At 48.4% G+C, this 15,985-nt stretch overlaps 1 protein-coding gene across 3 annotated transcripts in view; it reads left to right on the top strand.

Annotated features, from left to right (window-relative positions):
* Positions 1-1,596: 1,596 nt before the first annotated feature.
* The window catches only part of SMG5 (SMG5 nonsense mediated mRNA decay factor), a 35,340-nt gene continuing 20,951 nt past the window's right edge, over positions 1,597-15,985 (top strand). The window contains exons 1-6 of one of the 3 annotated variants that reach the window (XM_053608303.1): positions 1,597-1,833; positions 7,789-7,887; positions 10,101-10,224; positions 10,553-10,709; positions 14,545-14,634; positions 15,838-15,927. In XM_053608303.1, coding sequence (XP_053464278.1) covers positions 1,760-1,833; positions 7,789-7,887; positions 10,101-10,224; positions 10,553-10,709; positions 14,545-14,634; positions 15,838-15,927 — 634 coding nt within the window. In that variant the 5' untranslated portion in view covers positions 1,597-1,759. Of the gene's footprint in view, positions 1,834-1,926; positions 2,059-7,788; positions 7,888-10,100; positions 10,225-10,552; positions 10,710-14,544; positions 14,635-15,837; positions 15,928-15,985 lie in introns of those variants that run through there. The other 2 variants (XM_053608304.1, XM_053608305.1) reach the window with 2 other exon arrangements.

A 15,985-nucleotide genomic window follows, 5' to 3' on the forward strand; every position in this document is an offset into this window, starting at 1 on the left:
CACTTTCTTTCTTTCTTTTTAGAGACAGAATCTCACTTTATCGCCCTCAGTAGAGTGCTATGGGGTCACAGCTCACAGCAACCTCCAACTCCTAGGCTTAGGCAATTCTCTTGCCTCAGCCTCCCGAGTAACTGGGACTACGCCACAATGCCTGGCTAATTTTTGTTGCAGTTTGGCCGGGGCCGGGTTCAAGCCCACCACCCTTGGTATATGGGGCCAGCTCCCTACCCACTAAGCCACAGGAACCGCCCACCCCCCTTTTTATTTTTCATATACCCTCTTGCTAAATGAATCTTTTTGAAAGTGGGGGTGCAGTTGGGCATAAATGTTAAGTTCATATTCTAGGCACCTGGAATTCATAAGAACTCCCAGCTAAGGAAAGCAGAGAGGGAACAGGTTGGGAGACCCAGAAAGGAGATAAACTTTTTTACTTATTCACTCACTAAATATTTATTGAACTCCGGTTATTAGTTAGGCACTATGCTAAACACAGACCCAGAAGGGAACAAGATGACAGCTAAAGTCTCTGTCTCAAGAAGTTTATACTCTGTGGGGGTAACATAATAAAGAAGCTGAGCAATTAAATCATTTAGTTTCAGCAGGGAAGTCCTCTTTGATAAGATATTTGAGCTGATATTTGAAGGGAAATCAGGATTATGAGTGTTTTAGGCAAAGAAACAGCAAGTGAAGGACCAACGGGTGGGAAAGATTTAAGCTGTTTCAGAGACAGAAAGAAGGTGGATGGCTGGAGCCTAGAGCACAGTGGTAGAAGGGGAATTTATGTTCCTATTACGATGTGTGCAAAGGCACAAAACCCCCTCGTTTTTTTAGCTTAGGTTTAAGGTTAAAAGAGCAATAGGAATCCAAGTTAAATAGGATGTGATCTTTCCGATGTTAGGATCAAGGGTCAGAAAGGCGAAGGAGTGGCTTCTCATTCCTGAGACCTTTTCCCTAAAGTCATTCGAGCTTTGTGAAGGCAGGGACGGTGTCTAGCTTTATCATTTCAGTGTCCCCAGAATCCAGCACTACGATTAGAAGACAGCAGGACTCCAATTAAGTGTTTGCTGGGCTGGCAAGAGATGGACATATCAGCTGGAAATTTTTGGGAGGAGGAGCTGAAGAGCAGAGGCGCTTCTACAAATGGTGTCTTCCAAGCCCTTAGTCCTACGTGATGCTCGAACCTTTCCAAGGGAACTTTCACATGCACTTTTCTGGTTTGTTTACATTACAGGGAAAAGGGAGAATTGTAGTCATTCTCCCAGTAATCTTTGAGATTAACCAGTAATCCCAAAGAGGCTTGCCTAAAAGGGGGAGGCGGTGAAGGAGCGGGCAGAATGGACCAGACCAACGTCATAGTCCTCGCTGTGCATCCACATGTCTGGGTACACTTAGCTTCCGCCGCCTCACTGGGTCCACTGTCAGTTTTTTGACAGTTTTGCCAATAAAGTTTTGCGGAAGGGTTTGGAGAAGCCGGAAAAGAGGCCAATCAGCCCAGAGTTAGTTCTGGCAACTTCCCGGGAGGGAAAACTAATTTCGCGAGATTTGGTAGCAGCAGGCCACTGGCCTGCAACTGTGCGGCCGCTATCGCGAGACTTCGCAGGCGGAGGAGGAGCTGTCGCGGACAGCCGCCTCACAGCGATGGCGGCCGAGCAGGGCCGGCGGCGGTGGCGGCTGCGGCACTGGCCGGGGACAGCAGTGGTGGCGGTAGTGGCGGGCGGCGGGGGCTTGTGACCGGGAGCCGCCCCCGGACCCGGGCATCATGAGCCAAGGCCCCCCCCCAGGGGAGAGCGGCGAGCCCGAAGCAAAGGTCCTCCACACCAAGCGGCTTTACCGGTGAGAGGGGCCGGGGCGTGAGTGCGGCTGCCGGGAGCAGCTGGGGGCCGGGAGGGGCGGGGCCTCCAGGCGGGCGGGTGAGGGAGGAGGGTGCAAGTTCGGAGTAGGGCGCAGTCTTCGGGATGCAGCTGAAAGGAGGGTTAGGTGGGTGGAGGTTTGGGGAGAAGCACGTGGGGAGTCTCCTCCGCGGTGAGCTCGGCCAGCGGAAGGCTTTGCGGAGTCGGGGTAATGATGTGGGGCTAGGGCCAGAAAGAATGGGAGGGTGAGGGTGGGGTCACAGATGAAGATACACCCGGAAAGGAACGGTGCTTAGAACTCTGTAGGACTCACTGGGAGTGTCCTGTATTGAAGTCCAGAAAACCGGGTTTTGGGTCCTTGCTTTGCCACTCTTTTACTGGATGACCTTGGGCCTCATTTTCCTTATCCTTAAAAGGAGAGATTCGGATTGAATGTTCTCTGATGTCCCATATGGCTCTAATTTGGGGGAGTCTGAATGAGAAGAAAGGAGCTAGAAGACTAGTTCTGTTGGCCTGCAAGGGCCATGCGGGATTTTGGGTCCAGAATGAACCCATTCGGGGTACCTGGGGACTCCTGAGTCCTGCCGTCCTCCCAGCCTCATGACTACGGTCTCTTGCCAGGCAACTTCCATTCCTGGTTTCTGCTTTCTGTAGTGCCGCCCACACTCCTTAAGTCACATCTTCAGTCCTTCAGCCCTCTGCTGGGAACAGGCCAGTAGGAGCTCCTCCTACCCTGGGAGGAGGTTGTTTGTATAGGTCAGCTAGAACATGGGCTCCAAAACTGGATCAAAATACAGTGAAACAGAGATTAAGTTGAATTTTCTGACTACAAGTAGGGAGCAGAGTTTGGGGTTTTCATTTCACTCAGTCTCTATGGAACAGGGGTGTTCACATGAGAAGACCACCCTCAGCCTTGGACACCATTTTGGCAGTGAAAGAGTCAGGAGCGTGTTGTCTTTTCCCCCATGAGTAGACGTCCTGCTTGCTCTGGCTTTGTAAGCTAGAAGGCAGAAGGGAATATAGACTTCTCCAGAAATAGAAAAGTGATCCAATCTGACAGTCCCAGAGTTCCCACAGTGGACTGCCCCAAGCAGTTGGCTGGGGGTGGCATGAGCACCTCCATCATGCTACCGGATGTCAGGGCTGCCTGTGAGAGCGCGTGGGCAGCATCTGCAATGTTCCTTACTTGTTTCCAGCTTTGGGGGGTGGCTTTGGTCATCTTTTTAATTGTCCTAATTGTCCTCAAATATGGTTCCTTCTCAAACCAGTACATTCACAGAACTGACTGAACCAAGCTGATGTGTTTACATGAGTGGTTCACCTGTGTGAACATGGGTGTCTGCCTGTAATTGTGTGTTGTTGGCTTTGAGCGGGGTAGAAATTTGAGGCAGTCAGTCTCTATTTTTATTATTTATTATTGTGGTGGTGATTGGTGGAAGGAACTGGAAGGAAGGTCTGATTTCTCTCACCAAGATAATTGCATTATTAGACTATAAACTTGTCACTGTGAGTTTCAAAAATTTGGGAAACTCCCACAGCTTGCTTTTTTCTCATACAAGATTCTGAAATCTTTTAAACCAGTCAGAGGAAAACACGGCAGGAGAAGGGATGCTGGAAGGGACACAAGCACCAATTAGTTAATTAGGCCAATTAATTAGTTATTTTTTTTGTTTTGTTTTTTGAGACAGAGCCTCAAGCTGTTGCCCTGGGTAGAGTGCTGTGGCATCACAGCTTACAGCAACCTCCAACTCCTGAGCTCAAGTGATTCTTCTGCCTCCGCCTCCCAAGTAGTTGGGACTACAGGCACCCACCACAATGCCCGGCTATTTTTTGGTTGCAGCCATCATTGTTGTTTGGTGGGCCTGGACTGGATTCGAACCTGCCAGCTCAGGTGTATGTGGCTGGCGCCTTAGCTGCTTGAGCCACAGGCGCTGAGCCTAGTTATTTTTTATTTTATTTTATTTTTTTTTGAGACAGAGCCTGGGTAGAGTGCCATGGTATCACAGCTCACAGCAACCTCCAACTCCTGGGCTTAAGTGATTCCCTTGCCTCAGCCTCCCAAGTAGCTGGGACTACAGGTACCCACCACAATGCCCAGCTATCTTTTTGTTGCAGTTCAGCTGGGGCCAGGTTTGAACCCACTACTCTCGGTATATGGGGTTTGAACCCACTACTCTCACTACTCAACTGAGCCACAGGCGCCGCCCAAGCCTAGTTATTTTTTATTTTATTTATTTATTTTTTTTGTAGAGACAGAGTCTCACTTTATCGCCCTCGGTAGAGTGCTGTGGCATCATACAGCTCACAGCAACCTCTAACTCCTGGGCTTAGGCGATTCTCTTGCCGCAGCCTCCTGAGTGGCTGGGACTACAGGCACCTGCCACAATACCCAGCTATTTTTTGTTGTAGTTTGGCCCTCAATATATGGGGCTGGCGCCCCTAGTTATTTGTTTTTAAAAACAGTTTTCTTTATTAACACTGTGCTAGGCCTAGAATTACAATAGTGAATGAAACACAAGACTAGTTTTTGGGGTGGTGCCTGTGGCTCAGTGGGTAGGGTGCCAGCCCCAGGTACTGAGGATGGGAGGTTCCAACCTGCCCCCAGCCAAACTGCAACAAAAAAAATAGCCGGGCTTTGTGGCGGGCACCAGTTGTTCCAGCTACTCGGGAGGCTGAGGCAAGAGAATCGCCTAAGCCCAGGAGTTGGAGGTTGCTGTGAGGGTGACTCCATGGCACTCGGCACTCTACTGAGGGCAATAAAATGAGACACTATCTCAAAAAAAAAAAAAAAAAAAAAAAAAGACATTTTTGTAGTTTTAGTGGAGGAACTTACAGTCTGATGGGAAATGGACAAAAAAGTACTGAGCCCTTTCAGATTTAAGCATTTGCAATTAGAACTTCCTAGAGTAGTGGTTGTTAACCTTTTTTTTTTTATTGAGAATATAAGGAGGACTTTGGAGCATGTCTAAAACACATATACATACTTCCATAGCACTAAAATAAAAAGCTCTGCTCTGGGGACTAAGCTGGCATAGAATAAATCACCGATGACCCCCTTGGCCTGGAGGGCCAGCCTGGTTAAAAGGGCTTGGCTCCCATTTCTGGGCTGCCCAGAAGGTATTTGAAAAAGTGCTGACCCCTCCCTAGATTGCCTACTCAGTTGGATGCTGGCAGTCACTTTGCCTTGTTCAGAACAGCTTTTAGTTATGAGCCTCTACCGGTGAAGGGTATCAACTAGCTGGGGCTCACAGTTCCCGGGAGCACATCTTGGTTTGTTCTGGAAATCATCACTCCCTGTCTTTTCTTGCTTTTGTGTCTACAGCTGTGCCTGATGCACTTGTTCTTATAGCTGCTGCCTAATATCCTCTGGGTTTTACCCTGTCAGATATGATTCTTGCTTCTGGGACTCCTTGGCCATTCATTGTAAAGTTCCTATGGTTTTGCTTGCTCTAAAGACAAGCTTACTTCTTAGTGTCTAGAGCAGCAGTTCTCAACCTGTGGGTTGTGGCCCACAGGAACTATATTAAAGGGCCGTGGCATTAGGAAGGTTTAGAACTATTAGTCTAGAGTCTCTCCTCAGCTCTTTTATTTATTTATTTATTTTTTTTTTTGTAGAGACAGAGTCTCACTTTATGGCCCTCGTGGCCTCACACAGCTCACAGCAACCTCCAACTTCTGGCTTAAGCGATTCTCTTGCCTCAGCCTCCTGAGTAGCTGGGACTACAGGCACCGGCCACAACACCCGGCTATTTTTTTTTTTTTTTTTTTTTTGTAGAGACAGAGTCTCACTTTATGGCCCTCGGTAGAGTGCCATGGCCTCACACAGCTCACAGCAACCTCCAACTCCTGGGCTTAAGCGATTCTCTTGCCTCAGCCTCCCAAGCAGCTGGGCTACAGGCGCCCGCCACAACGCCCGGCTATTTTTTGGTTGCAGTTTGGCCAGGGCCGTGTTTGAACCCGCCACCCTCGGTATATGGGGCCGGCGCCTTACCCATTGAGCCACAGGCGCCGCCCCCGGCTATTTTTTTTGGTTGCAGTTTGGCCGGGGCCGGATTTGAACCCGCCACTCTCGGTATATGGGGTCGGCGCCTTACCGACTGAGCCACAGGCGCCGCCCTCTCCTCAGCTCTTTAACAAGAAAGATGGTTTAACATTTGTGGAATGCCTACTGTGTACCACGTGTTGTCTTAGGTGCTTAATGTATTAGCTAATTTAGTCCTCATAAAGTAATGATAATATTCCCATTTTGGGTGAACTGATGCATAAGGGAGTGAAATATTTTGCCCAGGATCACATAGCTGGTAAGTAGAGCTAGGATCTGAACCCAAGCAGTGTAGTTCCAAATCTACATTCTTTTTTTTCTTTTGAGACAGAGTCTCAAGCTGTCACCCTGGTTTGAATGCTGTGACGTCATAGCTCACAACAACCTCCAACTTGCTCACAGCAACCTCCAACTCCTGGGCTTAGGCGATTCTCTTGTCTCAGCCTCCTGAGTAGCTGGGACTATAGGTGCCCGCCACAACGCCTGGCTAATTTATTTTTGGTTGTTGCAGTTTGGCTGGGGCTGGGTTTGAACCTGCCACCCTTGGTATATGGGGCCAGTGCCCTATTCACTGAGCCACAGGCGCTGCCCTAGTTTTTCTGTTCTACTTTTTTTTTTTTTTGTAGAGACAGAGTCTCACTGTACCGCCCTCGGTAGAGTGCCGTGGCGTCACACAGCTCACAGCAACCTCCAGCTCCTGGGCTTACGCGATTCTCTTGCCTCAGCCTCCCGAGCAGCGGGGACTACAGGCGCCCGCCACAAAGCCCGGCTATTTTTTGTTGCAGTTTGGCCGGGGCTGGGTTTGAACCCGCCACCCTCGGCATATGGGGCCGGCGCCCTACTCACTGAGCCACAGGCGCCGCCCTTTCTGTTCTACTTTTAGCCGAGATGGGGTCTCGCTTTTGCTTGGGCTGGTCTTGAACTAATGAGCTCAAGTAATCCACCCATGTCAGCCTCCCATAGTGCTAGGATTACAGGCATGAGCTACTGTGCCTGGCCTCAAATCTACATTTTTTTTTTTTTTTTTAGAGACAGATTCTCACTTTAATGCCCTTGGTAGAGTGCTGTGGCATCATAGCTCACAGCAACCTCCAACTCCTGGGCTTAGGTGATTCTCTTGCCTCAGCCTCCTGAGTAGCTGGGACTACAGGCGGCTGCCACACGCCTGGCTATTTTTTTGTTGTAGTTTGGCCGGATCTGGGTTTGAACCTGCCATCCTTGGCGCCCTACTCACTGAGCCACAGGTGCCTCCCCACCTCCTTTTTTTTTGTTGCAGTTGTCATTGTTGCTTCAGCTGGCCCGGGCCATGTTCGACCTCTCCAGCCCCAGTTTATATGGCCAGCGGCCTACCCACTGAGCTATGGGCGCTACCCTATTATCACCATTTTTATTATGTGGTAGCCAAGGCTTTAAAATGTTAGATATTTTGCCCAAAGTCACAGAGTTAATAAGACAGAGCCAGTGTTCAAACCCTAGATTTCTGCCTGGCATCATAGCTAGCACTCTTCCCATCAGGAGAGCCATCCTCCTATATTATAGAGTTTCTCTGCCTTGACTGTTAACATTTGGGGTAGGGACATTTCTTTGTTGTAGCAGGCCATTGTGTATTACAGGATGGTTAGCAGTGTCTACTAAATGCCAGTAGCAATCCACCTCCCCCCAACTTTGACAACCACAAGTGTGTCCATTATTGCCAGATGTCCCCTGGTAGAGGGAGGGTGCCGTATCAGGATGGAGACTGTGTTCATATTGCTTTGTGCAGAGCTCAGCTTGCAGCCTTTTCTTTATTTCCTCACCTCTAGTGCTTGAGCATTCTCTCTAGAATCAGTGTGCCAGCATCCTGGTGGATCTGCACATGGCTTAGGGATTGAGTTGTTTGCTTGTTTTTCCCTGCAGGGCTGTGGTGGAGGCTGTGCATCGACTTGACCTCATCCTTTGCAACAAAACCGCCTATCAAGAAGTGTTCAAACCAGAGAACATTAGCCTGAGAAACAAGTAAGCTGGAGACTCTAAATCACAGATCCTTACTGTTTACCCACTTGTGTACCCTGGAAACCTTGTCAGATACATAAATACATGCTCTCTCTCTATGCATGGTGCCCCAATGGACTATAATAAACTCTCTGGCCTTTGTAAGAGAGGAGATGGGGATCCCTCATTCCATCAGCAACTTCTACCTTACACAGACTGGTGGCATGAGAGTGTGTTTGACTTGAGAGAGGTGACCATACTGCAAAATGAAGGGAAAGAAGAAGGGAATAAAGGGTTCAGGAAAAAAAATTAAGATTCCACGTATTGAAAACATTGTTTTTTTTTGTTTTTAAGAGACAGAGTCTCACTTTATCACCGTCAGAGTACTGTGACATCACAGCTCACAGCAGCTTCCAACTCTTGGGCTTAGGTGATTCTCTTGCCTCAGCCTCCCAAGTAGCTGGGACTACAGGCACCTGCCCCATTGCTCAGCTATTTTTTTGTTGCAGTTTGGCTGGGGCCAAGTTTGAACCTGCCACCCTCAGTATATGGGGCTAGTGCCCTACCCGCTGAACCACAGGCGCCACTACGTATTAAAAACATTGTTACTGGATGCCAGCCACGTATACCGGAGCTGGTGCATTCGAACCCACCTGTGGCCTGTTAAACAACAATGACTACTACAACAACAACAAAAAATAGCTGGACGTTGTGCCGGGCGCCTGTAGTCCCACCTACTTGGGAGAATGAGGCAAGACAATTGCTTAAGCCCAAGAGTTTGAGGTGGCTGTGAGCTATGATGCCACAGCACCTCACTGAGGAAGACATAGTAGGACCGTGTCTCAAAAAAAAAAAAATAACAAAAAAACGAAACAAAACATTGTTACTGGGGCCAGGTGTGGTGGCTCACCGCTGTAATCTTAGCACTCTGGTAGGCTGAGTTGGTGGATTGCTTGAGCTCACAGGTTTGAAACCAGCCTGAAAAAGAGTGAGACCCCCATCCTTAAAAATAGCCGGAAAAAGGGTGGCGCCTGTGGCTCAATGAGTAGGGCCGGCCCCATATACCGAGGGTGGTGGGTTCAAACCCAGCCCTAGCTGAACTAACCAAAAAATAGCCAGGCATTGTGGCAGGCGCCTGTAGTCCTGGCTACTCGGGAGGCTGAGGCAGGAGAATCGCTGAAGCCCAAGAGCTAGAGGTTGCTGTGAGTCCTGTGACATCATGGCACTCTACTGAAGGCAGTAAAGTGAGACTCTGTCTCTACAAAAAATAAATAAATAAATAAATTAATAGATAAAGAAAAAAATAGCCGGAAATAGCCGGGAGTTGTGGTGGGCGCCTGTAGTCCCAGCTACTTCAGAGGCTGAGGCAAGAGAATCACTAAGCCCAAGAGCTTGAGGTTGCTGTGAGCTGTGATAGCATGGTACTCTACTGAAGGTAACATAGTGAGACTCTGTCTCAAAAAAGAAAAAATAAATAAGATAAAAAAAAATAAAAATAGCCGGGCATTGTGGCGGGCGCCTGTAATCCCAGTTACTTGGGAGGCTGAGGGAAGAGAATCGCTTGAGCCCAAGAGTTTAAGGTTGCTGTGAGCTAGGATGCCACTGCACTCTACCAAGGGTGACTAAGTGAGACTGTGTCTCAAGAAAGTAAAAAAAAAAATTGTTACTGCTTCTGTCTTTTTTTTGAGACAGAGCCTCAAGCTGTGGCCCTGGATAGAGTGCTGTGGCATCACAGCTCACAGCAGCCTCCAACTCCTGGGCTCAAGTGATTCTCCTACCTTCACCTCCCAAGTAGTTGGGACTACAGGCTCCTGCCACAAAGCCCGGCTATTTTTTTTTTTTTGTGGTTTTTGGCCAGGGCTGGGTTTGAACCCGCCACCTCCGGCATATGGGACCGGCGCCCTACTCACTGAGCCACAGGCGCCGCCCAAGCCCGGCTATTTTTGATTGCAACTGTCGTTGTTTGGCGGGCCCGGTCGGGATTCGAACCTGCCAGCTCAGGCGTATGTGACTGGTTCCTTAGCTGCTTGAGCAATAGGTGCCGAGCCTCTGCTTCTGTCTTTTGGGGCTCCCATTGCCTTTTTAGACTGCTTTTGTGGATGTCTGACCCAGGACGTCTCTTGGGAGGCACAGAGCTCTGTTGGTGGGCACATGAATCCTTGCCTCCTTGCCCTTAATTTTGTGTCCCTTAACCAAGGGATGGGTGGTTTGTCTCATGTTCCCCTACATCCTCCCAGGTTGCGTGAGCTCTGTGTCAAGCTTATGTTTCTGCACCCGGTGGACTATGGGAGGAAGGCTGAGGAGCTACTATGGAGAAAGGTATACTATGAAGTTATCCAGCTTATCAAGACGAACAAAAAGGTAAGGGAAGGTTCTAGAACTTGGGAAGAAACATGTCTAAGGGGAAGCCAGAGAAGTAAGAGATAGCTAGGAAAGTAGGCTCAGAGTGCATGTGGAGGTAGGGATCAAGGAAGACACAGCAGAAAGGAGGGAGGGAGGTGTAATTAGGGTTGGAGAAAGAGAGCAGCCTTGTCCCTGGTCCCAGACCCGAGAGGTGGGGCTGAGAGTGTCGGGTAACTTGTGAGTGAGAGGAGATGAAGAGGAAGTTCCAGAGCTAAGAACGTATGTGTGAGGGGAAAGGACCCTTGAGCTTTTGCTTAGTTCCCCTCTTTCCCTTCCTACTCTGCAGCACGTCCACAGCCGGAGCACTCTGGAGTGTGCCTACAGGACACACTTGGTTGCTGGCATTGGCTTCTACCAGCATCTCCTTCTGTACATCCAATCCCACTACCAGCTTGAACTGCAATGCTGCATTGACTGGACCCACGTCACCGACCCCCTCATAGGTCAGTGAGACCTGAGAGGAGGATGTGAGCAGGTTCTTACGTCTCCACTTCTGGCCTTTTTATCCCTCAGGGCTCATGTATCATGTGGCAGAGAGACTTCCAGCAAGACCTACAGATGGTTTGCGAAGTTGAGATTTATCCAAACAACCGTATGAGTTAGGATAAAGATTTTAAGGAAAGAGAAACGCCTGGGATTGTGGACTGATGCAGAGGCAGGGGGAAGACAGAAGGGTCTAGAGTAGGTCTGGCACTGGAAGAGGGTGTTCATAATATTTCTTTTCTTCTCCCAGTTGAATTTGGCCAGCACTGTTTCTTTTGACTTTAGGGATTGTTTTTCCGTATTTGATAAAAGTGTGGAAATCTTTAGAAACATTTGGAAAATTGTGGACAATCTTTCAAGATAGTGCACATCTCTTTTCAGTAAACCGAGGCACTCCCAGCTATGGTTTTACCTCCTTTTTTAGTTTTCTCTTCAGAGCAGCCACCCTTTAGAGCTCCTTCCCCAGCTCTCCTTGCTCTCTGTGTCTCCTTCATTCCCATATATTCACGTCCCTGTCCCTTACCAGGGCATGTGCACCACAAGGTAGCATTCTCCAGTCAGAGGCAGAGGATCTGTGTTTTATATATTTTATTTTTATTATTATTGTTGGGTTTTTTTAGAGGCAGAGTCTCACTCTGTCACCCTGGGGGTATACTGCTGCGGTGTCAACCTAGCTGACAGCAATCTCTAACTCTTGGATTCAGGCTATACGCCTGCTTTAGCCTCCCAAATAGCTGGGACTACAGGTACCTATCATACCCGGCTAGTTTTTATCTTATTAGTAGATACCGGGTCTTGCTCTTGCTCAGAGTGGTCTCGAACTCCTGTGCTAAAGGATCTTCCTACCTTGGTCTCAAAGAGTGCTAGGATGGCCAGGCATGGAGGCTGAGGCAGGTGGATTGCCTGGGCTCATGGGTTTGAGACCAGCCTGAGCAAGAGTGAGATCCCATCTCTAAAAAATAGCTGGGTGTTATGGCGAGTGCCTATAGTCCCAGCAACTCGCAAGGCTGAGGCAAGAGAATCGCTTAAGCCTAAGAGTTTGAGGTTGCTGTGAGCTGTGATGCTACAGTACTCTACCAAGGGTGACAAACTAAGACTCTGTCTCAAAAAAAAAAAAGTGCTAGGATTATAGGCATAAACCACTGCACCCAGCTGTTTTATTCATTTTAAAATACTTCCCAGGGCGGCGCCTGTGGCTCAGTGAGTAGGGCACTGGCCCCATATACCGAGGGTGGCGGGTTCAAACCCAGCCCCAGCCAAATTGCAACAAAAAAATAGCTGGGCGTTCTGGTGGGCGCCTGTAGTCCCAGCTGCTCGGGAGGCTGAGGCAAGAGAATCGCGTAAGCCCAAGAGCTGGAGGTTGCTGTGAGTCCTGTGACGAGGGCGTTAAAGTGAGACTCTGTCTCCGCAAAAAAAAAAAAAAAAAAAAAAAACACTTTCCAAAACAAAACAACCTTTATTCTTTTCTTTTTTTTTTTATTGTTGGGGATTCATTGAGGGTACAATAAGCCAGGTTACACTGATTGCAATTGTTAGGTAAAGTCCCTCTTGCAATCATGTCTTGCCCCCATAAAGTGTGACACACACCAAGGCCCCACCCCTCTCCCTCCGTCCCTCTTTCTGCTTCCCCCCCCATAACCTTAATTGTCATTAATTGTCCTCATATCAAAATTGAGTACATAGGATTCATGCTTCTCCATTCTTGAAAACAACCTTATTCTAAGACAGCGTCTACAGGCTTTACCAGATAGCCAAAGCTCAAAACAAACAAACAAAAAAGATTACTTCAGGCTCGGTGCCTGAAGCTCAGTGAGTAGGGCGCCAGCCACATACACCAAGGCTGGCGAGTTTGAGCTTGGCCTAGGCCTGCTAAACAATGACAACTGCAATGAAAAAGTAGTCAGACATTATGGCAGGTGTCTGTAGTCCCAGCTACTCAGGAGGCTGAGGCAAGAGAATGGCTTAAGCCCAAGAGTTAGGTTGCTGTGAGCTGTGACTTCACAGCACTGTACCGAGGGCGACATAGTGAGACTGTGTCTCAGAAGGAAAAAAAAAAAGATTACTTTGAAGGATTAATTCCCCAAACCATTTTAGTTTTCTCTTCATCGATGTTTTCTTCATTCAGTTAACTGTGAAGAATCTGTAGAAAAGAAACATCAGGGGCGGCGCCTGTGGCTCAAGGAGTAGGGCACTAGTCCCATATGCCGGAGGTGGCGGGTTCAAACCCAGCCCTGGCCAAAAACCACAAAAAAAAAAAAAAAGAAACATCAGGAAGAGTTTTTCAGAGTGGGAGGTACATACCTTGGAGGGAGGCTTAGGTGGCTGATCTGAAGCCTCCCGAATCTTGGCTCTGCCACTTACCAGCTGTGTGACTTTGATTTGCTCAACTGTAAAACAGGAGTAGTAAGAGTAACCTCAGAGGGTTGAGGATTTTTTTTTTTTTGTAGAGACAGCGTCTCACTTTATGGCCCTCGGTAGAGTGCCGTGGCATCACACAGCTCACAGCAACCTCCAACTCCTGGGCTTAAGCGATTCTCTTGCCTCAGCCTCCCGAGTAGCTGGGACTACAGGTGCCCGCCACAATGCCCAGCTATTTCTTGGTTGCAGTTCAGCCAGGGCTGGGTTTGAACCCGCCACCCTCAGTATACGGGGCCGGCGCCTTACCGACTGAGCCACAGGTGCTGCCCAAGGGTTGAGGATTAACTGAGTTAATACTGTAGAACTCTTTTTTTTTTTGCAGTTTTTGGCCAGGGTCGCGTTTGAACCTGCCACCTCTGGTATATGGAGCTAGCGCCCTACTCTTTGAGCCACAGGTGCCGCCCCAATACTGTAGAACTCTTAGACCAGTACCTGGTATGTGGGAAAACTGCCTCCCAAAGAGCTCACACTCTCTAACTGGAATTTATAAGCTGGCTTGAGTGAAGGGCCAGATGAGAGCTGAGATATCTCTGGCTTTGGCTGTCACTAGTCCTCAAACTTGGTTTTCTCCTTATGGGCAGACTCTCCAATAGGTCACCTTCTCTGTGGACCTCCTCCTCTAGGCAGAAGCAAAGCAGATGCCCTGGCATCATTCTTATTCTATTCTTCTTGGGCAAGCCAGTTTCCCATCCCACCTCAAGCCTTTTGCCTTTGTGTTAGTATCTTCTATACAAGGCACCTTCTTGACACTCGAGCTTCATCTCTTTGTACTTGTTTTTAGCTTTCTGATGATGGCCTCCTCCAGTGCCATCCTGTTTTGAGGGCCCTACTCTTCTTTCAGTTCTTGTTTTTTGTTTTTTTTTTTGAGACAGAGCCTCAAGCTGTTGTCCTGGGTAGAGTACCGTGGCATCACAGCTCACAGCAACCTCCAACTCCTGGGCTCAGGCGATTCTCCTGCCTCCACCTCCCGAGTAGCTGGGAGTACAGGCACCTGCCACAACGCCCAGCTATTTTTTGGTTGCAGCCGTCATTGTTGTTTGGTGGGCCCGGGCTGGATTCAAACCCGCCGGCTCAGGTGTATGTGGTTGGTGCCTTAGCCACTTGAGCCACAGGCGCTGAGCTGTCTTCTTTCAGTTCTTTCTTGTCCTGTGAGTGAATCCTACCTGTGAATCTCTGTGTCCCTATCTATGTCAACCTGTGGTCCTCTGTGTCTCTCCCTATGTCCTGGATGAATATTTTCTCTGCCTCAGAGAGGCAGAAAGAGAGAGTTCCAAAACTGACCCTGGATTCTTGATCTCCTTTCTATGCACAGAAAGGGTATTTCCCTGTAGGTTGGGGGCAGAGGAATGGTCTCATAAATCTTTCTTTTTTTCTCAGGTTGCAAGAAGCCTGTGTCTGCCTCAGGGAAGGAGATGGATTGGGCACAGATGGCATGCCACCGATGTCTAGTGTACCTGGGGGATTTGTGTAAGAATTTGCACTTTTGGTTTTCTGTTTGGGGCTATAGTACATGATCAGAGAGCAGGAAGAGTACTTTGGCATCTGGTAACTTTTTCCTCCAGTCTGCCTCAGTGGTCCCTTCTTTTCACTGTCCTGTGAGTCAGAGATGATCAGTGAAATCAGAAAAAGTTAAATCTCTCAGAGCTTTAAGAAAGTCAGGATGGGGCAGCGCCTGTGGCTCAGTCGGTAAGGCGCCAGCCCCATATACCGAGGGTGGAGGGTTCAAGCCCAGTCCCAGCCAAACTGCAACCACAAAATAGCCGGGCGTTGTGGCGGGCGCCTGTAGTCCCAGCTACTCGGGAGGCTGAGGCAAGAGAATCACTTAAGCCCAGGAGTTGGAGGTTGCTGTGAGCTGTGTGATGCCATGGCACTCTACCGAGGGCCATAAAGTGAGACTCTGTCTCTACAAAAAAAAAAAAAAATTCAGGATGATAATCTCTATTTAAGTAATGGGGTAGGAAGATTTTAATTTGATATTGCTCTTCTTTGAGGGTTTCTTTTAACTTTATGGACTCCTAGATGAATAGGAACTTCAACAGGATAGAAATTGAAGTAAGACCTCAGGAAGGATTTAGCTGCCTGACAAATGTTGCTAAGGATGAAAAAGTACTGCCTTGCTATGGCCCCTAATAGTCCTGATAGGCAGTGGTTCCTCATTAGACTGCTACTGTGTGGCTGCTGGGTACATTATCTTTTATTGTCTTAAGAATCCTATTTCTGCCCCCAGCCCACTCCTGGACCCTTCACAGGCAATTTTTGCAGAGAGTAAGCTGTTTCCTGTTAGACCAGTGCGTCATCAGTAATGTCTTCTCTCTAGAATTGAGCAGTTATATTCCAGAACCACTTACCAGCGGTCTCTTCAAACAGTTATATATGCTGCAGCTTCCCTTTTGTGGGGAGAGGTAATCAAGAGAGTGTTTACTTTACAAACAGTAAATATTCTTATATTCTTTACATTTTGAATCTACCAGCAAAGAAGAAAGTGTTGAACAATTTGCCCATAGTCATGCAGATTTGGGGCTATGCCAGAGACCCCATCAACCTGCTTCCTGGCTCACGTGCTTTCCTCTCAGGCTCCTGATTCAGCTACTCAGAGTGGACTCCCAGATGGCGGGATGAGGGTTTTCTGGAACATGGAATCATGGCATTTTTCTTCTTTCTCTCCTGCAGCACGATACCAGAATGAATTAGCTGGTGTAGACACTGAGCTGCTAGCTGAGAGATTTTACTACCAGGCCCTGTCAGTAGCTCCCCAGATTGGTGAGTTGACCCATTCTGGGGCCTCCTAACCCAGTAGGATTTTCTAAAAGGAAGACAA

The sequence above is a fragment of the Nycticebus coucang genome, chromosome 10 (assembly GCF_027406575.1).
Source record: "Nycticebus coucang isolate mNycCou1 chromosome 10, mNycCou1.pri, whole genome shotgun sequence".
In the NCBI taxonomy this organism is placed as follows: domain Eukaryota; kingdom Metazoa; phylum Chordata; class Mammalia; order Primates; family Lorisidae; genus Nycticebus; species Nycticebus coucang.